General features: G+C 49.9%; 2 protein-coding genes across 9 annotated transcripts; both read left to right on the forward strand.

The window, feature by feature from the left end:
• Nucleotides 1-301: 301 nt before the first annotated feature.
• Nucleotides 302-11,087, forward strand: LRRC74B (leucine rich repeat containing 74B). 8 transcript variants are annotated; one of them, XM_019632079.1, is made up of 9 exons: nt 302-482; nt 818-960; nt 1,391-1,523; nt 2,419-2,625; nt 4,866-5,005; nt 6,004-6,119; nt 7,230-7,308; nt 9,001-9,096; nt 10,514-11,087. In XM_019632079.1, the coding sequence occupies exons 1-9, from the start codon at nt 332-334 to the stop codon at nt 10,775-10,777; spliced, it is 1,329 nt and encodes a 442-aa protein (XP_019487624.1). In that variant the 5' UTR covers nt 302-331; the 3' UTR covers nt 10,778-11,087. The 8 variants fall into 8 exon arrangements, with proteins under 8 accessions (XP_019487624.1, XP_019487627.1, XP_019487625.1 ...); XM_019632082.1 differs by having other exon boundaries at nt 10,622-11,087; XM_019632080.1 differs by having other exon boundaries at nt 4,896-5,005.
• A 3,244-nt stretch (nt 11,088-14,331) lies between these two features.
• On the forward strand, nt 14,332-21,786 carry LOC109376243 (tubulin alpha-3 chain). Its single transcript, XM_019632077.1, has 5 exons — nt 14,332-14,402; nt 16,781-17,003; nt 17,888-18,036; nt 18,355-19,035; nt 21,398-21,786. Exons 1-5 carry the CDS (start codon nt 14,400-14,402, stop codon nt 21,692-21,694), a joined length of 1,353 nt encoding a protein of 450 aa, XP_019487622.1. The 5' UTR covers nt 14,332-14,399; the 3' UTR covers nt 21,695-21,786.
• The last annotated feature ends 286 nt before the right edge of the window (nt 21,787-22,072 follow it).

Here is a 22,072-nt window from a genome sequence, read left to right on the forward strand (position 1 = left end):
AACGCTGGAACCACATGGGGGAAAACAAGCGCTTCAGCAAAGCAAAGCGTTCAGCCATGAGCCTGGACCGTTGACGCGCGCTCTTATTCGCCGGGCAAGGAGCCGACTCAAGGTCAGAGCAAGCCACTGCCGTTTCTGCAGCAACCCACAATACCGAGTTGCCGAGGCGACTGCCGCCGGGCAGCACTTATCTATTGGCTGCAGAGGGTGCCTGTTCGCTACACGCCACATGCGATTGGTCGATGCTGCCGGAGAATCCACCCACATCCCCCGCCGCGTTCTAGGCGACGCCGTCGCGCGCAGTCCGGACTTCAGTGCAGGCGACTGCAAAATGAGCATAACCATGAGGGGTCCCTGCGAGGAGGCTGGGGAGAGTGAAGAGCGGGAGAAAGAGGCGGCGGCGGCCGCTGGGTGTTTTGCATGGGTCCCAGAGGCCGAAGAGGGTTCGGACGTGGATTCAGACTCCGACCCGGAGACAGAAGGTGACCCCCCGCAGAGGGGAACAGGCCTGGCTCTTTACCTTGGGGACTTCTCCGGCAGGAGTGGAGGGGGCAGGCTGGGGCCGAGTGGATAGGGGACCCCTGTCCAGCAGAGCAGGGAGCGCACCCCTCCGTGGGACACCCTTAGGGCAGTGGGAGGCAATTCCAGCTCCGAGACCTCCGGTCAATACTCCTGGCCGAATCAGGAATCCCACCATTAGAACAAATTTCCAGAGTGATGTTAAAATGCTGGGTCGTGACAGAGGAGAGGGGAGCCCTTGGAAGGTGGCTGGCTGTGCCTGGGCAGGGATCCACATTCTTCCCGGTGCTTCCTTCAGGCACCCATGGGCTTGGAGAACTGGTCAAGGACACCCTCTACCTGAGGTCTTGCCGGGTCCACAGCGTCGTGCCCGCCTCCTGCTTTCTGCGCCAAGGGAGCGCCCCAGAGCTGAACCTGCGGCACCGTGGCCTGGGGCCCCAGGTACCCCTGGAGAGACCCTAGGGCCAGGCTTGGAGGGAGAAGACGCAGGAGGGAGTAGCCATTGGTGTAGCTCCCTTCCTGGAGCCCATCCCATGCACTCCCTGACCTTTCTCTGTGCCAGGAACGCCCCACCCCCCACATCTGGGTGACAGGTAGGATTGGGGCTATGACAGGGTTCAGTATAAGGGCTGGGAAGCCTGCGGTGGGCACCTAACTTGCTGAGGGTCAGGAAAGGCTCCAGGAGGTGAGATCTTGGTGGAGCTTAGAATGAAAAGTAGGTGTCCCCTGGGCATGTGGAAAAGGGAGGACCTTCCAGCTGGAAGGCACCGAGTGGGCTGAGCCCTGGAAACAAGCCAGAGTAGTAGCTAGCTGTGTCTGGGGCCTTTAGCCCTGTGAAGGACCAGGCTCCTCAGGCCCCTCTCTGTCCCAGGGGGCTCGGGCTCTGGCTTCCTCACTGACCGCCAATCCCTATGTCAAGCGGCTGGACCTTCGGGACAACGGGCTATGTGGGACTGGTGCGGAGGCCCTGGCAGGTGCTCTGAGCAAAAGCAGCAGCATCTGTGGTAGGTGCTGAGCCTGGGGCAGGTGGGCATACTTGAGTCCTCCCTTTCCTGAGGGATGTGGGTAACCCCTGCCCCCCAACAGCCAGGGCTTCTCACCTGGAGCCTGCTAGTATTGCTGGGGAAGGGCCTCATCACAGGGTGGAGTTAGACCCTCTGTGGTGCACCCAATGCTGGACGCCACTCCCTTCCTGACCCGCCCCACCCTACCCACTCCCCGCCTCTGCTGGCCAGCACATTCTGTGTATGGTGGCCTCTCAATGCTTGACTGCAGGTGAGAGAGTCCTTTGATACAGAGGCAGGGGCTGGGCAGAATGAGAGGAGGGAGGGCTGGGTGGGAGTTTGGTGGGGCTGAATTCAAATGCTGCCTCTGCTACTGAAGAGTGGGGTGACCTCGCTGAGCCTCAGCTTTCAATCTGTGGAATAACCCTAACAATACCACTTTGCCCTTGAGGATGTGGTGAGCATTAGTGAAACTATGTGTGGCCCACATAAGTGCTCGGAATGTCTGGCCCACATAAGTGCCCTGAGCACAGCCACCTGGATTATTATGCTAGTCCCCAGTGAGGGCTTCTGTGGGTGGTTTAAATTGTTGCCAGGCACGAATCATCAATGGGGCGGCTGCATCTCCATCACAAGCATTCTCCATAGCAACACAAACTAGGTGACTTTAGCCCCTTGACAAAGAAGTTCATGGACACACAGGATAGGGATGGACACCAGGGAAGCTGCCTGGGGCCTGAGGGGACCCAGCCTAGGGGTGGCAGAGTCGCCATGTACCCCAGGACAGTCTGACTGCAAAGCCCCTTCTCCAGCCTCAGGCCTGGAAGTTTGGGAGATGGAGGAGGGTGGTGACTGGCTGTGGATCCACTGATTGAGGAGTGGTGCTGGCCCCCAGATGTGGACCTGTCGGAGAACCAGCTGGGAGCAGTGGGAGCCCAGGCCATCTGTGCTGCCCTCACAGTGAACCCCACCATGCAAAAGGTACAGCTGGCAGGGAACAGCCTGGAGGAGCAGGCAGCCCAGTACCTTGCTGAACTCCTACTGGCCCACACAGGCCTGAAGTCCCTGGACCTGAGCTATAACCAGCTAAATGACCAAGCAGGTAATATCTGCCCAGGGCCACCATGGGGCACTTGAGCCCATCTTCCCGGGACAGGGGTGGGTGGAGGTTGGCAGGACCACTCTGAGCATCCATGCTCTGGCTCCAGCTCCCTATGTCCCACTTTGACCTGCTCCTTTGTCACTCTTTCCACACAGAACTCTTAATCCGTTTCATAAATATCTCCCTGCCTGCTGCTACATGCACAGGGAGCTGATTTCGCCAGTAAAAATATAGCCATGAACAAAACAAAGGCCCTGGCCTAAGGAACACATATTAACAAGATAATTCTCCATAATTATTGGTGCTGAAAAAGAAATAAACAAGGTATGATTCTAGAGAGGATTGAGGGTCCCTGCTTTAGAGGGGTGGCCAGGGTGGCCTCTGTGCAGAGATGACATTTAAGTTGAAATGTGCAGGGTGGGGAAGAATTAGCCATGACAAGACCAGAGGGAGAGCATTTCAAGCAGAGGAATAGTGAACATGCAGGCTTATTTCCCACACAGACAGATACCAGTGTGACTGGGCTAGTGAGCCAGGGTACAGTGGCTGGGCTGTGGGGTGGAGAGGCAACAGGGGGTTACAGGGCTACAAATCATGGCAAAAGGCATAAAGATTTTATTCCAAGTGCCGTGGGATTCCTTAATCTTACCACTTTCTCTCATGCCTCAGGGCCTTTGCATGGGCTATCTGCTTTGCCAGGAACATGCAGTTCTGTTTGACTGCCCCCCAACCACCCCAATCAATTATAATAATCACCTGGAACCTGGGTTAGGAAATACAGATTCCTGGGCCCTAGACTTATTGAACCAGACTCTTGGGGGTGCCCGTGCATCTGCATTTTAACAGATGCCCCAGGATATTTGTCTGATTCAGAAAGTTTGGGAATCACTGCTCTGTCTCAAGCTGCTTAGAGTGAGTGGGGTGGCACCAGCCTTAGCCTGTGAGAATCATTCCTAGAATTTAACTGCCAGAGAGCCACTTGGCCAACTAAAAAAATTGTTGAGAGAAGTCAGTGAAATTAAAAGAGAAACTCATTTCAGACTTTCAACAAACTAAGTATAGGTGTCCCTCTGGGCCTGCATGGTCAGAGAGCAAGCACCAGAGAGGCAGCCAGGGTGGAGGTGGCTGGAAGCTAAGGCTGCACAAATGTGGGATAAGGAGTCCTCAGCCTGGAAAAGGATGGACTCAGTGGGGCCATTATGTTTCTCCAAGTAGGGATCTGTGGGTGGGCCTGACTCCCTTGAGGGGTAAAGGTGCTTGGGTCTCAGTTTCCTCACCTGACCCATGGCAATGGTAGCACCTACCTCACAGGTTGGCTGCAGGGGTCACGGAGACCAAGCATTGGAACTACAAGAGGTTGGTTCATACGTGTAGAACAAACTTCTACCCCTCTAGCTGTTCAACAAAGTAGGGGACCATTGTCCTCTCCTCCCATCCCTGGAAGTGTCTGAGGGAGAGGAAAATACCTTATCTGAGAACCTGTGGGAGTCAGATCCAGGGCTGGAAAAGGAGTCCGAAGTCCTGTTCTCAGGGAGGCAGCGCAGGGAGTCTGCAGGGCCTTACAGGGAGCTCTCCGAGGTGCTAAAAGTGTCTGCTGTGGCATGTTCTGGCTGAGCGCACCGCTCAGTTAGTTCATCTGTTTTTCCTCTGTGCATTTCTTCAAATCAGCCTTATTAGACCTGTGCTAGGTGACAGGACCCTGGAAAGGGGTCAAATTCAGATCCCTGAGGGACTCCCAGGCTGATGGGAGAGACAGGACAGGCAGAGAGAGGTCTAATGCAAGATCCTTGTCCTAGCATTCAAGGCCTCTCTCAATTGTCCATCACTCCTACCTCATTTTACTGGCTTCCTCCCAGCCCAACCCCAGGGCCAGGCCTGCCTGCATTTCCACAAGTGCCCCAATGCCCCCTGTGCCTCTGCACACGCGCTCTTTCCTGTCTGCTCTCCACTATGCATGCACACATGCGTGGTGAGTCCCTCAATCTTCAAGGTTATCTCCTCTGTCCTGACTTCCCTGACCACCACCTCTAAACAGGGCTAGCCTCCACTCTGTTCCCATGCCTCCCTGTTTATAGTCTATAATAACATACATCCCATTCATTTTTATTTATGTCTCCCCTATTAAATATGACATCCTTGGGGGCAGGGCAGGCCCATGTTGGGTTCAACTCCATGAGCCTCATGCCCAGCAGAGACCCTGGCACACAGCAGGCATCAGTATCATTTTTTTGAATGAACAGAGAGAATAAGAAAGGCTGTCTTGGTGACAGGGGAGACGCTTGGACCAGCCCTGGCAGAAAACACAGGACTCATTGAGCTTAATATAAGCTGGAATCACCTTCGAGGCCCAGGAGCCATCGCCTTTGCCAGGGGACTAGAGGTATGAGGCCCCACCCACACCCCACAGTGAGCCCCTCCAGGCTGTCCCTTGGGGGCAGGTCTTCTAGGGGCCAGCTCCTCGTTGTTGCAGCTCTTCAGAAATAAGCCTTGGATCTTTTAAGCAGAACTTCAGGAATATTTTATTAGGTGGCTTTTATCTTCCCAGCCCCATTTAATGACTTTCAATACACTGTACTCAGCCTCATGTCACTTACTGAGGTGTCCACAGCTGAATGTCGCACACCTCCCGCAGACATCACAGACACTCAGCTGGTGGGAGGACAGTGTGCAGTGTGGTGATACATGTTCACTGTGGGACATGTGAAAATGCTTTCTTGATTGAGCCCTTGGACCTTTGGGTCCCGGTACACACTCTAATAGCCTACCTTCTCCCTTGGATGTTGTGGTTCATAAGCTCCAGGAATGGGTGGCAGCAGCTCCTGCTAGGGTCGCAGAAGGCACCTGCAGTACCCCTCATGTCAGCTAAATTTGTGGGTTCCTTCTCAGGGAATGGCAGCCACTGCCTTGTCCTCTGATAGTTGAGCTGGGGTCCTGCTCCACAAGATGACCAGTCAAGCTCTGTCTTTCCAGAATACCCACAAGCTCCCACCCTTATCTCCATCACAGTCCCCAGGGCAGATTTCATCCAACTCTGGGCCCCTGGGCTGCTCTGTGCTTTGGGGTCTCTGTCCTCAAGAGGCCCCTAAGTGAGCATGGGAATAGTCACTGTGTCTCTGGAGCCTGCTGCCACAGGCAGACACCTCAGCCTCAGTGTCATTCTCATCCACACCCAACATCTGTGCTGTGCTTCTAGTTGTTCAGCTGTACTGGTCACCATCATCAGAGCCACAAGACTCTTCCCTGGAACCTCTGTTTTCCTCTCAGTCCATGCTCTTTGCACCTCAGTCCTTGCTCTTTGCATCCTGGGCTCAGAGGCTGTGGCCCTGGCTTTCTCCACCATCACCTGTGATCCCATGATTTTGCTTTTTTGTGTTCTAGGCAAACATCTTCCTGAGAGTCCTAGATATCTCATACAATGGCTTTGGAGACCCTGGAGCCTCTGCGGTGGGTGAGGCACTTAGGACCAACAACGTGTTAGAAGAGCTCAACATGAGGTAAGGAGCACAGGGTGCCCCTGTGTCACAGTCTCTGGGCCCATAGCCACACCAGGGACCAGGGGCTCCATGATCTTGCTGCTGTTCACCACTTTAATTCCCAAATTTACCACTGTCTACCCATGATGGAGCTTGAGCCACAATCCAGTAGCACCCAGCTCCATCCTCTCTCTTGAGGTCATCATTTATATGCTGGACTCGTAATTCCTACCTCACAGGCAGGGGCTGGGGATTGCAAACGTGTGTAAAGCCTCTTCTGCAGAGCCTAGTACGGGCTGGGTGCTCTGTGTGAGTTTTTCTCCCTTTCAGAAGAGGAGCTGACTCTGACAAGTGCGCCCAAATGCATGCTCCATTAAGCACATGGCTGCTGGGGGGCCTGCAGTGTGTGAGCTGCTTCTCCAGGCACAGGCAAGGTCTCAGCCCTCAGCAGGTAGCCAGAACAGGACCTGCAAGCCCAGAGGGAAGAAGAGAGGTAGAGGCCTGACAGGTCATGGGCTATGTGACTGAGCCCCTTCCTGGGCTTCCTGGGGCTGCAGAGTAAGCAGGGCCTGCCTGCTATAGTCCTACCTTCCTTTCCTCCCCATGGAAGGAGCCAAGGCCAGAGGATGCCACAAGAGATGCTGAAATTCGAGGCTGGAACTGGGGTCTGAGAAGTCAGAGAGAAATGGGACTGGCTTCAGAGACAAAGTGGCCAAGAACCATGCTGAGGCCTGGAGTTTGGGTCCCGTGAGAGGAGAAGTGGACAGGGAGCTAAGTGGTTTTCCAGGACAGACGCTGTCATGGTGATAGGTACAGTGTGCCAGCTGTCGCAGAACACCTGCTGAGCTCTGAGAGCCAGGAAGCAGCAGTTGAACTCCACATTGTTGGGGGTGGGGGTAGGGAAGCTTCAGGTGTGTTCATTGGGTGATCTCCCTGAACACTGGGAGCCTCCGATGAAGCAGGATCACCAGCCAGCTTTTATACACTAAACTGCTCAGTGAGTGGAGGCTAGAATTGTAGCTCTACCCTGTGGATGCACCAGCAGTGCCAATTGGGACCCTGACCCTGGAACAGTCTGGCTCTGCACAGCTACTCCGAAGGTAGCACAATGCACATGTTTTTCTGTTGCAGCAATAACCGCATCTCTGCAGTGGGAGCCCTGAGCCTGGGCCTGGGTCTCCGGGTCAACCAGACACTGAGGAGTTTTGTTGTGAGTACTAGCCTGATCGGAGAGGCCCCAGCACAGATCTGCCTGTGCCTGTCCACACAGATCCCTCCCCTTCCACATCTCTCCACCCCAGTGGCTGTAGGGTACACAGATTCCAGAGTCCTGATGGGGAAGGGGGCTTCCTGGCTTCCTCTTGTGACAACTTCTTCCCCTTGCCACTCACTCACCCATCTCTGGACTGGCCCATGTACTTCTTCAGACTTCTTCCCGCTCCATCCTTCCCTCCCAGTGGCATCACCACATCTCCCAGCTTTCCTTTCTCCTTCTTAGCCCACTGGAGTGCTGCTCTGCTGATGATGGTTGGGACTCACTTGCTTCCCCTTCTTCTCCCATGCTCTCCTTCTTACCTTGCTGGAACCCAAGGTCAGCCCAGATGTACTGTTGGCTACCACTTAGACCTACATGAGGTCTTGTGTGCACAACAGGAGTTCCCTTCCTCCAGGATTGCCACCGGGAAGAGAGCAGCTGAGCAGAAGACAAAGAAGAGAGGGTGCAATCAAGGGTGGAGCAGGTCCATGAGGCCACTGTGCCAACATCATGTGCTCAGAGGACAGTACTGCCAGCCCCGGGGAGCATCCAGCCCTGCCTGGCCCTGAGCATCCTCAGCTGACAGAGGAGCCCCCTGCATCACCTCCATCCCCAGCCTGAGACTCACTCCTCTCCTACCCCTGCACAGGAATCCAGACCTCTCCCTTAAGCTCTGGATCCACATTTCCACCTGCCGGATGGTTCCTCAGTGTTCCATAGGCATGTAGGATTCTGAGAACCCAGCCTGAACACATCATCTTCCAATAAGGGTTGCCTCTTCATGTGTGTGTGGAAGAGGGGCTCCTCAGTGAATCAGAAGCTGGGGCTCAGTGCTCGTCTCTCTCTTTTTCTCATATCTTCTCTCCTTTATCTCACCTCCTGCAGAGTGCTCAGGCTGCCTATTCCCCCTTCTCACTCCTCCGTGAGTTCTGTTAACCGGCTGGTTTTCCAATACGGGCCTTTCCTTTTTTCCTACTACCAGATGACATGCCTCTGTCCCTCCCTGCTTTAAACCCATCAGAGGCTCCCCACTGGATAAATTCAAGCTTTAGTAGTGTGTCATTCACAGCATGTCATCGAGACTGGGCTCTGCCAGCCCAGTCTTCTCTCCCGCCTTGAAGTTCATCTCTCATCCAAGCTGCTCAGAATTCTCCACGCACGTAGTGCAATTTCTCATCTCTTTGCTCCTACTGCTCTTCGTGCTGAAATGCCCGGCTCCACATACCTCACCTGTAAAGCTTAGCTCAGGTGTTTTATCACTCAGCCAACCCCTTTATCTCCCAGGTAGAGTTGGCACACATTCTTATATTACAGTTATCACACCACATTTTTATGGTGTTTCTTTTTCCTCTCCTCCCCCAGTAGGTGAGCTCTTTCAGGGCAAGTGTGTGTCTTGTGTGTCTATTTATATCCTTGGCGCACTGCACAGAGCCAGGCACTGGGTGGATGCTCAACCAGTGCCCATTTCCTTCCTTTCTTCCCCGGCCCAAGGAATTCTGTCTAATGGAGAACCTTCCGAACTGAGACAGTGGGGCTGTCCCGAGGCACATCATCAGAGATGAGGAATCCCTCTTTCCGTCTTGTGTTGCTCTCCCGGCCTCCCTGCGGTCAACTTTTCTCAGTTTTGTGTGTATGTGTGTTTCTTAGGTATCCAGAAATCCCATGCAAAGTGAAGGCTGCTTGGGTGTTCTCAAGTCAGTCCGGGATAACCCAGTGTCTGCCCTGGAACTGCTGGATTTCTCTGTAAGAGCTTCTTATAAACCTCATCTCTCTGATCCTTCCCACAGCCCTGTGAGGTTATCACTTAGAGGAAGAAAGTGGGCCTTAGAGAAATAGAGTGCCCTGCCCAGACACATGGCATGGCCAAATCCAAGTTCTGCCCCAGGTCTGAATGTAGGTCATGACGCCACTGGCTCCACTCCCGCTCCTGACTGGGGTACTGCAGTGCTCTCACTTCAGACCCCTGCCTGGGATTTTCATTGGCTGAGAGAGAATAAGTGGCTCAGAGGGCATGATGCTCACTGTTCACTGACATTTGGATTTGCAGGTTCAGCACTTGTAAGGCAGCCCCCTTCCCCACCCAGCTTATACTGCCTGCAGGTGAACTGTGGTGCTTGGGATATTCACTTGTGTAGCCGTAGGGAAATCAGGACCCCTTTTCATTCAATTTTGCCTTTTTAATATAGAAACAAATACCACTCTTTTCTAAGGCAGTTACCATTCAAGGGCGAATTCCCAAATATGAATTATTTAAAGAAAGTCTAGTCACAAATCACTGCTTATTCTACCCCAATTTATTTCAAACCAGACTTGAGTCAATGCCTTTCAAGAGATGTGTTTTTACAGTTCCAGTCCTTCAGGCTTGGGACAACTGGTGTCGAACATCCTTATTCTTTCCTTCTACCTGCCTGGTCTCTATGGTTCTAAAGCCAGAGAATAGCCTGCTCTGAGAATTCCTGTCAGCACTGGATTCTATCATTCTAAGAAAGTGGAATGATATATGAAAGTATCCTACAAAATACATGCTTGTTTAATATAATGTATGGTTATTATCTGAAACTTTTAGTATAATTAAAATACCACAGAGTTTAGAATCAGACAGGCCTGGAACCAAGTCCTGAGCCCATCACGTGGGATCTTGGATTCTGAATTAGAGATCGATAATACTCTAGATGCAATGTTCTACTTTCCTGTTCCTTAACTGTTATCATTAATCTGACTAGCCCAGATTTTATCCTCAGCTTTAAGGGAAATATTTCTGAATCCTTACAGTTCTCATAAAACCTTCCCAGGACTCAGTCTTATCTTTATGTGTAACGGGGCCTACCACCCAGGGTCACTGTGAAGATAGGATGAGATGACAGACCCTATGAAAACAGCCTGTGCAGAGAAGACTCAGTCAGTGCTAGTTCTCTTCTCCTCAACCCCTTTGTTTTTTGTTGTTTTTTTGAGGAACAACATTTATGCTGATAAATGCACATAAATTAAGGGCAGAGCTTGGTGAACTTTCACAAACAGGATACACCTACGTAACCAGCCCCCAGATCAAGAAATAGAGCAGGCCCCTTGAACCACCCCCATCCCCCCACGCCCCAGCCCCTTGAGACCCTTCCCATCTTGATTTTAATAGTTTGGGGAATAATGACATTTTCATCCATAGGAGAGAAGCTGTCCTAAGAAGCTTCTTCAAGACCTTGTGTGTGTATGTAAGAAAGTCAAGTTCTCAGAAAGTGATAATGTACTGTCTTGTAAATGGGTTTCTCCTCAGGACATCCAGGTGAACAGACAGTTTGATGACCTCGCTAGCTCAGTGAAGGTAATTCTTCCAGGGCTTTGCATAAAGACTGCTGCTCGCAGAGTTGAGTACAAAAAAGATTTGCTGCCAGTCTTCAGACCATCCCTACCAGCGTCTGCCCCTAAATGAGTGTGGAGTGTGGCCTTGCAACACCTTCTTACCACTTGAGTCTACACTGAGTCTCCACGTCAACCAGCTCCTATGGAGCGGACCTTCACAATGACTCAGACACCTGTACCCTCCTCTCTACCCGCAACCACTGCACTAACCTGAGCCTTCCTTTGCTCTCACTAATTTGTGTAACACTGACTCGTACTATGTGCTGCACATTGAGCTGGGCACAGAGTCAAAGATGCCCAAACAGGGCTGACCGAGTGGCGCATTGGTTTAGAGCTGGCTTGGGACGCCATAGGGTCCCGGTTTGGATCCCACATATGAGAGCCAGTGACACTGCCCTCCACAGCTAAGATGCTGAACAACAGCTCAACCTGGAGCTGGGTTGCCTTGAATCGCTGGCGACAGCATGTGCTGCAGCCCCTGCTGCAGTGGGCTGCCATGGGCTACCGTGTGTAGCCAGCAGCCAGCGTGAGTGGCCAGCAGCCGCTGTGAGCGGCCGTCCAGAAGCCGGCGACTGATCTGCCTCGCCCGGGAAGAGCGCAATGATGATGCCAACTTGGGCCAGTGAAGTAACATCCTCCACAACTACACTGAAGAACAAAAGGACAGCAGCTTATCTGTTCCCCATCCCCCAATTCCCCAATAAAAATCTTTAAAAAAAAAAAAAGATGCCCAAACAAGTCTCTGCTCTGGTGATTTACCTCGGGAGGCAATTAAAATATAAGGTGGGTGCAACTGGCATTCCCAAACTCAACTTACCAAAATGCAAACACACAACTTTTTTGGAAGGCAATTGATCATTATGCACCAAGAGCCTTAAAGCTGCCTGTGTCCTTTGATCCAATGTTCTGACTAATCTGCTCTACAGAAATAATGTTTATAATAATGAAAATTGGAAATAATTTAAATGCCCAATAAGAGGGGATCAGTTAACTAAGATCTGGAACTCTGCAAACATTAAAAGCCAAGTGTTCAAAGTACATTTAGCAATTTGTGAAAATGCACATGACTAATGTTAAATGAGAATCTGGATTAAAAAAAAATCACATAGTTTGTCTGGCACTTCCTCAAAAGGTTAAACATAGAGTTACCATATGACCCAGCAAATACATTCCTAGAGAAATTAACATATGTCCACACACAAAAATGTACACAAATGTTCATAGCAGCATTATTCATAATATCCACAAAGTACAAATACTCACCAACTGATGCATGGATAAATAAAATGTGGTATACCCATACAGTGGTATATTATTTAGCAATAAAAAGGAATGAGGGCCGGCCGAGTGGCGCGTTGGTTAAGAGTTGGCTTGGGACGCCAGCTCTGAGCAGCAGGGCCCCCGGTTCATGAGGGCCAGTGATGCTGCGCCCTCTACAGCTGAGATGGTGAACAAGAGCTCGACCTAGAGATGGGCTGCTGTGAGTCGTCGGTGATGGCGGAGGCTGCAGTGGGGCTGCATGGGCTGCCCTGAGTGGCCGTCCAATGGCTGGCGAGTGACTGCCTCACCCGGGAAGAGTGTAATGATAATACCAACATGGACCAATGAATGACATCCTCCACAACTAGACTGAAGAACAAAAGGACAGCAATTTGTCTTTTCCCCTTCCCTGATTCCCCAGCGCTGTTCCCCTCCTCCAATTCCCCAATAAAAATCTTTAAAAACAAACAAACAAACAAACAAACAAAAAAACCCACAATGTGATACAGGCTACAGTTCTGTTACATGCATGGTGTGGTTACAGCCCTGAGGAAGGAGGATGCCATAGACTGGATTATGCCCCACCCCCTCATTTCATATGTTGAAGCCCTAAACCCCAGAGTGACTCTATTTGGAGATACAAAGTAATTAAGTTTAAATGAGGTCATAAGGGTGGGGCCCATGGTCCCATAAGATTAGTGTCCTTAGAAGAAGAGGCACCAGAAAGCTTGTTCTCTTCCCCCTCCTTTCATGTGAAGACACAGCAAAGAAGCAGCCCTGGGCCGGCGGAGTGGTGCGTTGGTTAAGAGCTGGCTTAGGATGCCAGCTCTGAGCAGCAGGGCCCTGGTTCTGATGCCACATGAGGGCCAGTGACGCTGCGCCCTCTACAGCTAAGATGGTGAACAACAGCTCGACCTGGAGCTGGGCTGCCATGAGTCGCCGGCAACAGTGTAGGCTGCAGCCCCTGCTGCAGTGGGCTGCCATAAGCTACCGTGAGTGGCCGGCAGCCAACGTGAGCTGCCAAGAGCTGCCATGAGCAGCCGTCCAAAGGCCGGCGACCGATCTGCTTCACCCGGGAAGAGCGCAATGATAATACCAACATGGGTCAGTGAAGCAACGTACTCCACAACTACACAAAAGAACAAAAGGACAGCAACTTGTCTTTTCCCCTTCCCTGATTCCCCAATGCTGTTTCTCTCCCCCAATACCACAATAAAATCTTAAAATAAATAAATAAATAAAAGGAGCCCTATCAAGCCAGCAAGAAAGCTCTCACCAGAAATCAATCTTCCCAGACCTTGATCTGCGACTTCTAGGTTCTACAACTGTGAGAACTGTTGTTTAAGCCACTCAGTCTGTGGTAATTTTGTTATGGCAGCAGCCCAAAGTGAATAATATAGAAAGATCACTCTGGTGGGAAGAAGAAGCAGGGAGGGTTTCTCCTGGTTTCCCTGGCTTTTTGCTGATCTCCCTCCATCTTCCTCCTCCCTACTGCCAAAGCCATCTTTCCAAGGGCCGACCAAAGGGCACTGTTCAGAGGCTCCTAAGTCCTACAAAAAAGTTCCAACTCCTCTATCTGGTGTGTCCCATGGCATGGGTCCAGTTCCCTGCTCTCCTCTAAGAAGTTAAGGGACTGGCTAGAATGCATTATGGTGATGACCTGGGGGTACGCCTGGATTCCTCCACCCCACTTTTCCCAGAAGTAAACACACATTAGATCCTAAAGTTGAGTCGATCTTTACGGAATAGAAGAATCAGGTGATTGTTCCGAAGTCCTCCAAAATGGACACTGTGCCTCAACCCAGCTCTTGCCTACCCATACCTTATTACAGAAGCAATCAAATCCTGCCCCATTCCAAAGTGCTGGATGGGAAAGGCCTTTCTGCACTGGGAAACGGGTGGAAAAGAGAGAGGATGAAAACTTTGGGTGGATGGCGAGCACACCTCTAGGAGGTGGCCTTGTTTACAAACACCTGAATAAGGAGCGGGAAGGCGAGCGGGCCTGACGTGCATGGTGAGGGGCTACAGCACAAGGTCGACACCAAGCCATTTGCAAGCAGCCAGAGGGCTTACGTAGATGGTCATGTCTTGTGTCCCACACAGGGGGGGCGCTTACAAGTGCTCCAACCTAAAGCCCAAGAATACCCCAGGACTCCCTGGCCTGTGCTCCTCCTTTATCAACCCTAGCCTTCCCGCCAAACCTGCATCCAATCAGAAAGCGCCACACTCTGTGAGTCGAGCAACAGCCAACCAGAAATGGGATTTCAGGCCTCGGCCCGCCCCAAGGCACTTCGGACCAATGGGCGCCTGGGCAGTGGCGGGCCTATAAAGGGCAGTGCACGCAGTGCGTGGGCAGCAGTTGGGCGCGCGGCGGCTGTGGGACGGTTGAGGTCAAGTCGCGGAGTTGGTTGGCGGCTGCGGCATAGCTCACCATGGTAAGACCCTGGGGCTGGGCGGGGGCGCTGCGGGCCTAGCACTCATTGGCAGGACCCCAAAAACCTTCACTCTGAGGACGTCCAGGCAGGAGGGTGGACGAAACCCACAATGTGAGTCGTTGGAGAAAAGGACCCAGGGTGCCATGGGAACAGGCGGCGGGGTTAGGGGGAAGGGGCTGGAAGGACGCGGGAGGCCCCGGCCTGCAGGAGCACCGGAGCGCCAGCCCAGCCTGGGAGCACCACGAGGTCTGGAGGCCCCCTGGACGGGCACACGAGACTGCGCGTTCGGTGTTTGTGCGTCACGTCACGTGACACACACACCCCCCGCGTGGTGAAGGTGGGGGTTGACAAGGGCAGGCGGCTACCCGGAAATGGTGCCGTAAGGAACCAGGGTGGCAACTGGATTGTTGGATGGCCTCGACTCCATCTCTGAGAGGACAAACCATACTGTTGGGTTCTTGAAGACTGGAGGGTGGTTCTCAAACTTGCTTTTTTGAGGACCTCCTTACACTACAAAAAATTATCAAGGACCCCCAAAAGCCTTGTTTATGTGGGTTATATTTATATTAGTCCCATTAGAAATTAAAACTGAAAACTGTAAAAGTATTTATTTATTGACTTTAAAGCAACATGTTAACATAAATAATAAATATCCAAGTCTGAATAGCTAGCTCTTTCAAGTACACATAGCATTCCTTTAAAAAAAAAAAACAGTTCAGTTGGGGACTCAGATACACAAATGCTTTTTCTCAAGACAGCTGTACTTGAGCATGTGCACAAGTACTTTATGTGTACTTCCATTTTGTCACAGTACACAATGTTAGAGATTTAATAAAATTAGTGGTCATTTTTGCTTCATCAAAGACATTCTTAAATGAAACCAGCCTTTTTCCCCTTTTTACTCTGAGTATATAAGAATGAAGAATCCAATGACCACTGGTACAGTTTGGTGCCAGTACCTTGATTTGTGCTCAGGCGCCAGCAGTTTTACCCACCTTCATATTCTTGTTGGATGACATATGCATAGTTCCCTACTTATCCAGAAGATTCAACTTCCTGCCACCAAATGTGCCAACAGACCTTTCTGCTGTTTTCCTTCCTTTACATTATAATAAAGCTGTGCTTCCTCCTTGTCAAGGATCTGTGGCTGCATTACATCAATCTTTGATGCCCTGATGACTCTGAGGTTAGGTACTTGTGTAACTGAAAATAGGACTTAAAATTCTTGGACTTGGACATTAGAATTTAGAGTCGATGGGACACCTCAAATTTCATTTGCTCTCTTTTATGTATTTGTAAGGATGATGTGTCTAAAATCGAACAAGTGATTAGCGAATTTATGGTTAAGTTCCCAGCAGGGAAGAGATGGTATATTCAAAATAGGTACTTTGAGGAGAATCTTTTAAAAGGATAGAGTAGTGGGCCGGCCGAGTGGCTCAGTTGGTTAAGAGCTCGCTCAAGAGTTTGAGCTCTGAGCAACAGCAGTTCGAGTCCTGGCCCAAGCTGAACAGCCGCTGAGCTGCCAACAGGCAGCAGGATGGCTCAGCTAAAACAAAACAAAACAAATAAAAGGATAGAGTAGTATCCCAGCATTTGTGATTCTAGAAGCCATTAACTCCTAGGCTTGAAGAGATAGGAGAGAGAGCAGTTACTAGAAGTTGAGAGGGTAGCTTTGTGAAGAAGGCTGACTGCTCAAAGTTTGTGGCCTTGGTAAATTGACTCAAGCAACCCATGGCAGTCTGGCAGAGAGGAAGCCAGGGAGCAAGCACCCTGACCGCACCTTCCTCTGACCTCCTGGTCTCTAGCTGCTGCCTGACATTGGCTAAAGCAACCAGAAGCCAGGATGCAAGGAAGCCCTTTGATGCAGCCCACTTGGGTTAGCCTCCACAGAGCTGGATGGAAAACAGGATAGATCTATAGGGGCAGGCAGAAGACACAGGATGACCAGATGACCACTAGTGCTTGGGCCATGGTGACCTGTATCCTAGTCCACTTTTTCTTCCCCGACTCTTACCCTTTACCTTATCCTTTGATCAGGACACAATAAAAAACCGCTGCTCTTCAGAGAACTACTGTGACTAGCTGTAATATTGGGTTTACTGTTGACATTATATGGTTCCAGGTTTTAAAAATAACCTAATTTCTGTATAGTAGGAAAAACTTAGGTTCTGAGATTAACTCTCACACTTAATAGCTAGGGTGGTTTAGAGCACATCAGTTCTCACAGGGATAAGAGTTCCATAAGCCTCGTGGGAAATAAGCTTGAGAAAGTCTTAGATGCTCTGAATCACATGCGTATATATTAAATTATATTTTGCATGAAATATAGTGATGATTGCCCGAAGACAAGTGGGTCTCACATTTATTTTGTTTCCCAGCGAGAGTGCATTTCTATCCACGTGGGGCAGGCCGGTGTGCAGATAGGCAATGCCTGCTGGGAACTGTACTGCCTTGAACATGGAATTCAGCCTGATGGGCAAATGTCAAGTGACAAAATCATCGGTGGTGGGGATGACTCGTTCAACACATTCTTCAGCGAGACTGGGGCTGGCAAGCATGTGCCCAGAGCAGTGTTTGTGGACCTGGAGCCCACGGTGGTCGGTAGGTACTCGGGCACATAGGGCAGCTTTCCAAGGAGGGTGAAAGATCCTCTCCAAATGCCCACATGTACTCCCTTGAATCCCTCTGCAGAAAGGATGGATGAACACACAGGTAGGCCCATGACTATGTTAGCTGAGAAATTGAAAGGTTAGTGCTTGAAATGTGGGGCTCAGTCTCCTGACCTACGAAAAGCTAACATACAGAAAAAAACTGCTTTGCTGCAATAAGATGAGCAGTGACAGATTTATTGATCACTGCCTCAGCCCCAGGCAGGTGGTCATGTACACTCCCACGCAGGGTTCCCAGGTGCTCCTCCTTACTTAGTGCTGTGCACTCTCTCAGGCTGGTGCAGGAGAGTCTTGACCTGCATCTCAGACATAGAAAAGCAAGTAGAGAAAATTCATTGGGTTCCTCCAGATTTAATGCCTGAGGGAGTTTCCAAGGAGAGCTGCAAAGACAGCACTGGCCACTCAGAAAAATGTCACCCTAAAGTCTGTGAGACCTGGGCCACATAGGGTGCCTGATGGGACTGCTCAGCAAGTCACACTGACCTAGTGACTGTCTAGTATGTAAGGGTCTTTTTTTTTCATTATACCCTTTGGGTGTGAAAAAAACATGTACGTTTAGAATTGCCTGTGTGTGGGGGGGTGAGAGCTCTGCTCCCTCATTTGGGAACTGGTCAAACTGGTATCTGTGCCATGAGTTGAGTTTACCGCCCTAGAGCCGTAGATTACAGCTATGCTCTGTGTATTACATAGAGACGCTTTCTGTTGACCTATAAGGAACAGCATGTGCTTGGTAGAATGGAATGGTCCCCAAAGTTTCCATGCTGGTGAGTTAACAATAGTCCTTAAAGATCCGTGGCACACGTGTTTTCTTTGTAGATGAAGTACGCACAGGGACCTACAGGCAGCTCTTCCACCCGGAGCAGCTGATCACAGGAAAGGAAGATGCAGCCAACAATTATGCCAGAGGCCATTACACCATCGGCAAGGAGATCGTGGACCTGGTCCTGGACCGGATTCGCAAACTGGTAAGAACACTGGGAAGGCTTCCTGTTGGCATTATCCTGGAATGGGAGGGTAGGCCTTGGATTGGGACCAGGAGGTCATCTTGGCAAAACCCAGGCCAGAATAATGACTCCGTGGTCTTCCTTCCGTGCGGCTGCAGTGCATCCATATGTGTACATCTTTAGCATCTGCTTTGCCTCACCTCAAAGTGTAATGTATATTCATTGGGGACAATTTGAATCTGTATACTCTTGTGGAGGCAAAGAAAAGTGACAGCGGCTTGTTGCAGGGTGGTGGGGTGGCTTCTGCAGGCGTTGCTCATGGTCTCTGCTTTCTCTCAGGCGGATCTGTGCACGGGGCTGCAGGGCTTCCTCATCTTCCACAGCTTCGGGGGCGGCACCGGCTCTGGGTTTGCTTCTCTGCTCATGGAGCGTCTCTCAGTGGACTACGGCAAGAAGTCCAAGCTCGAATTTGCCATTTACCCAGCCCCCCAGGTGTCCACGGCCGTGGTGGAGCCCTACAACTCCATCCTAACCACCCACACGACCCTGGAACATTCCGATTGTGCCTTCATGGTGGACAACGAAGCCATCTATGACATATGTCGGCGCAACCTGGACATCGAGCGGCCCACATACACCAACCTCAATCGCCTGATTGGGCAGATCGTGTCCTCCATCACGGCCTCCCTGCGCTTCGATGGGGCCCTGAACGTGGACTTGACGGAGTTCCAGACCAACCTGGTCCCATACCCCCGCATCCACTTCCCCCTGGCCACCTACGCCCCAGTCATCTCAGCTGAGAAGGCCTACCATGAGCAGCTGTCCGTGGCTGAGATCACCAATGCCTGCTTCGAGCCGGCCAATCAGATGGTCAAGTGTGACCCTCGCCACGGCAAGTACATGGCCTGCTGCATGTTGTACAGGGGAGATGTGGTCCCGAAAGATGTCAACGCGGCAATTGCCACCATCAAGACCAAGCGCACCATCCAGTTTGTGGACTGGTGCCCTACGGGATTTAAGGTAGGACTGGGTGCTGTCGAGTGGTTTTACCTTTCAGCATGCAGCAGACCCTGCGATAGAAGGCTGCCCTCGTGAAGAATCCCCCGTCCATGGCAGCGAGGCTTTTGGTCATAAATGAGTGTACCAGAGTGATAATTTATTCAGTGGTGCCTTTTGAATTCCTTCCTGAGTCATCACATTATTTATCTGTGGTGAGGAAAATTTTTTTTTAAGTTTTTAAATTTTTTGTTTTTAATTTTATTGGGGAATTGCCATGGTCATTGGTTACACATTGCTTTCATTCTACTATGGCACAGTTAACTTTTAAGGAGGGCGCAGCTCACAGTGGCCCATTTGGGGATTGAACCAGCAACCTTGGTGTTAGCAGCACCATGCTCTAACCGGGAGGATTTTAACAGAATAGGAAAGATTTTGAAGGATCTTTGTCCCTGTTTGGGTAGTAAAATTAGTGAAAAAAATGTGAGTTGGCCTTAGAAATAAGATCCTTTTTTTATACTATGAATGTCCCTAAAATAGAAATTATTTCTTATGATAGAAATGTAGAAATTTCTGGGCATTTTGGTAATTCATGTGAATATTTGAAATTGGGGCATTACTGTCAACTGATTCCAACATGTACTTGGAAGCCAAATAACAATGTCTGGCTCTAGACCCACTGTGATTATCAATCAGGTTAAGTGCTTCATCACGCCTGGGTTCATTAATTTTGTACCCTCTTCTTTGTTACAAGTCCCTGTTCACAGTTGGCTTTCTATGTTAGACAAAGCTGTAGACCTCGTATTTGTAAGCCCTGAGGAGTGCTAAAGTGTTGTGGAGTTACAAGTTCCAGGGTCATGCCAGGCTGAAAATGACTAGAATATGTGTCATCTTGTTTCCGTTTGGTAGCTTGCCTCTGACTACACATAAGTTGTTGAAGCTATCTAGCCTGAGTCCCTTTAAGAAACCATGATGCAGATCATCTTTAAGGACATAAAACTGACAGATTTAAAGTGACTCACAGAAAGGGGTAAAATAAAGGTTTCACCAATCTGGAAATATTCATTAAATCTTACATAGGTTTGCAGACCTTAGAGGTTATAGGTAGGAGCTGAAACCTTCCATTCCATGTGTCTAGTTACCAAGTTCTTGACTTGCATGGAGGAAATTTTCTTTTAGTCCCTGTGACTTTTAGAGAGTAAGGACATCCAAGACAGCCTCAGCTGGGAGGTGGTGTGTCCTGTGCCCTAATTTCCTATCGTAGCTGAGTCTCTGGCTCCTGTCACCCAGTAGGGAGGCCGGTCTGTGGGACGGTGCAGAAGTAAGAGCTTATACTGACTGTCCCCACAGAAGACAGTCTAGCCTCAGATAACCATGTTCAATTCTGATTCTAGTTTTTGCTTCTTTTTGTCAGCCTAAGTGTAATCTTACCATATGTTTTTTATCAACCATTTGCTCAGAGACACACTATTTTCAAGGAATCTTCTGTTTTAGTTTTTTTATAAAAATGCATATACAAGGCAAAATATTAAAACAATGCAGAAGGCTGAAAAACTCTAAAATTCTCTTCCCCTTCCCTAGAGCTTTGTCTTTCAAGAGCTATTCTGTGCACATTTGAGGTACATTATGTCTCTTGTTATATGGGTGATGTTGACAGAAAAAGACCAGCAACATGGGCAAAGGACGCAATCTTTTCACATATGTGACAGGTTCGACTCACTGCACAGGAAGCTAGCAGCACTCCCACTTTGAGAGGCTGTCTTGCCTGGCCTTAGAGTTGCGGGAGGACACCCCATGATCTGGATCAGAACCCTGTGTCCTCCTCCCTGCCCCTCCACTCTTCTGGAGACTGGCTGCTGCTAACTGCAGAAACAGGTGGTTGCCTCAGCATACTCCCAGCCATTTGTCTTCCTCCAGCATGATGTTCTCCTAGCTGTAGCCTGTTTGTTCCTCTATACGTGTTGCTAAGGATAAATACATAGAATTCAACTTGCTATTCTTTTTACCAGGTATACCATATACCTTGGATGTATTGATATGCCAGGACAGATTTCTCATTCTTTTTATGATCATACATAGTGTTTCACTGTATGGGTGTATATTTAGTTCCCCATGATGGACATCTGTTCCAGTTTTGCCATTACAAACAGTGCTTTAAACTAAATACATAAAAATCTTTATATATGTAACTTTGTGCTCTTGTGTGGGTAAATCCAAAAAGTGAAAGTATACAGTCAAAGGCTATTAAATGTTGATACTGCCAAAAAATAATGTACCAGTTTCAATAGGGCATCATTTAAACTGGGTCCACAGCTCCAGTTTTGAAAAATAAGCTACTATTTCTGAGGCCACAATATAAACTTCACTCTATTCCCTTCTCTGGCAGGTGGGCATCAACTACCAGCCCCCCACTGTCGTCCCTGGGGGAGACCTGGCTAAGGTACAGCGGGCTGTGTGCATGCTGAGCAACACCACTGCCATTGCCGAGGCCTGGGCCCGCCTGGACCACAAGTTCGATCTCATGTATGCAAAGCGAGCCTTTGTGCACTGGTACGTGGGGGAGGGCATGGAGGAAGGGGAGTTCTCTGAGGCCCGGGAAGACCTGGCAGCACTGGAGAAAGATTACGAAGAGGTTGGTGTAGATTCCGTGGAAGCAGAGGCTGAAGAAGGGGAAGAATACTGAATGGGAGAGTGCGGCTGGCAACCATCCCTTTGTTTCCCATCCCCCACTGTAACATTACAAGACATGTTTACAAACTATTAAAGTTTCTGTATTGAGATTATCATTCATCTCTTGTGCTTCTCTTTGACAAAATTCCCCATCCAAATACCTGCCTTTTTCCAAGTGGATTTCTAGGGGAAAAACATGTTTCCTCTCAGACCGAAAAAATTAAGCATGTCTGTATGTTATTGTATTACTTCCAGAAAGAAGGCTTCAAAAGGCACAGCTCAGGGAGTTAAGAAAGAAGATGCTTCGATTATTTTACATTTAAACATTCTTAAATCCATCCCATACTTTGATGTTCTTTGAAAAATGGGAAAGTAACAGTTTTTTCTAAGC

The sequence above is a fragment of the Hipposideros armiger genome, unplaced genomic scaffold (assembly GCF_001890085.2).
Source record: "Hipposideros armiger isolate ML-2016 unplaced genomic scaffold, ASM189008v1 scaffold_1073, whole genome shotgun sequence".
In the NCBI taxonomy this organism is placed as follows: domain Eukaryota; kingdom Metazoa; phylum Chordata; class Mammalia; order Chiroptera; family Hipposideridae; genus Hipposideros; species Hipposideros armiger.

Coding starts and splice junctions, on each gene's coding strand:
- LOC109376243 (XM_019632077.1), top strand. Junction 17,004..17,887: donor CCTGGAGCCCACGGTGGTCG/GTAGGTACTCGG, acceptor TTTTCTTTGTAG/ATGAAGTACGCACAGGGACC. Junction 18,037..18,354: donor TGGACCGGATTCGCAAACTG/GTAAGAACACTG, acceptor GCTTTCTCTCAG/GCGGATCTGTGCACGGGGCT.
- LRRC74B (XM_019632079.1), top strand. CDS start 332: ATGAGCATAACCATGAGGGGTCCCTGCGAGGAGGCTGGGGAGAGTGAA. Junction 1,524..2,418: donor CAAAAGCAGCAGCATCTGTG/GTAGGTGCTGAG, acceptor GCTGGCCCCCAG/ATGTGGACCTGTCGGAGAAC. Junction 9,097..10,513: donor TGGAACTGCTGGATTTCTCT/GTAAGAGCTTCT, acceptor TTTCATCCATAG/GAGAGAAGCTGTCCTAAGAA.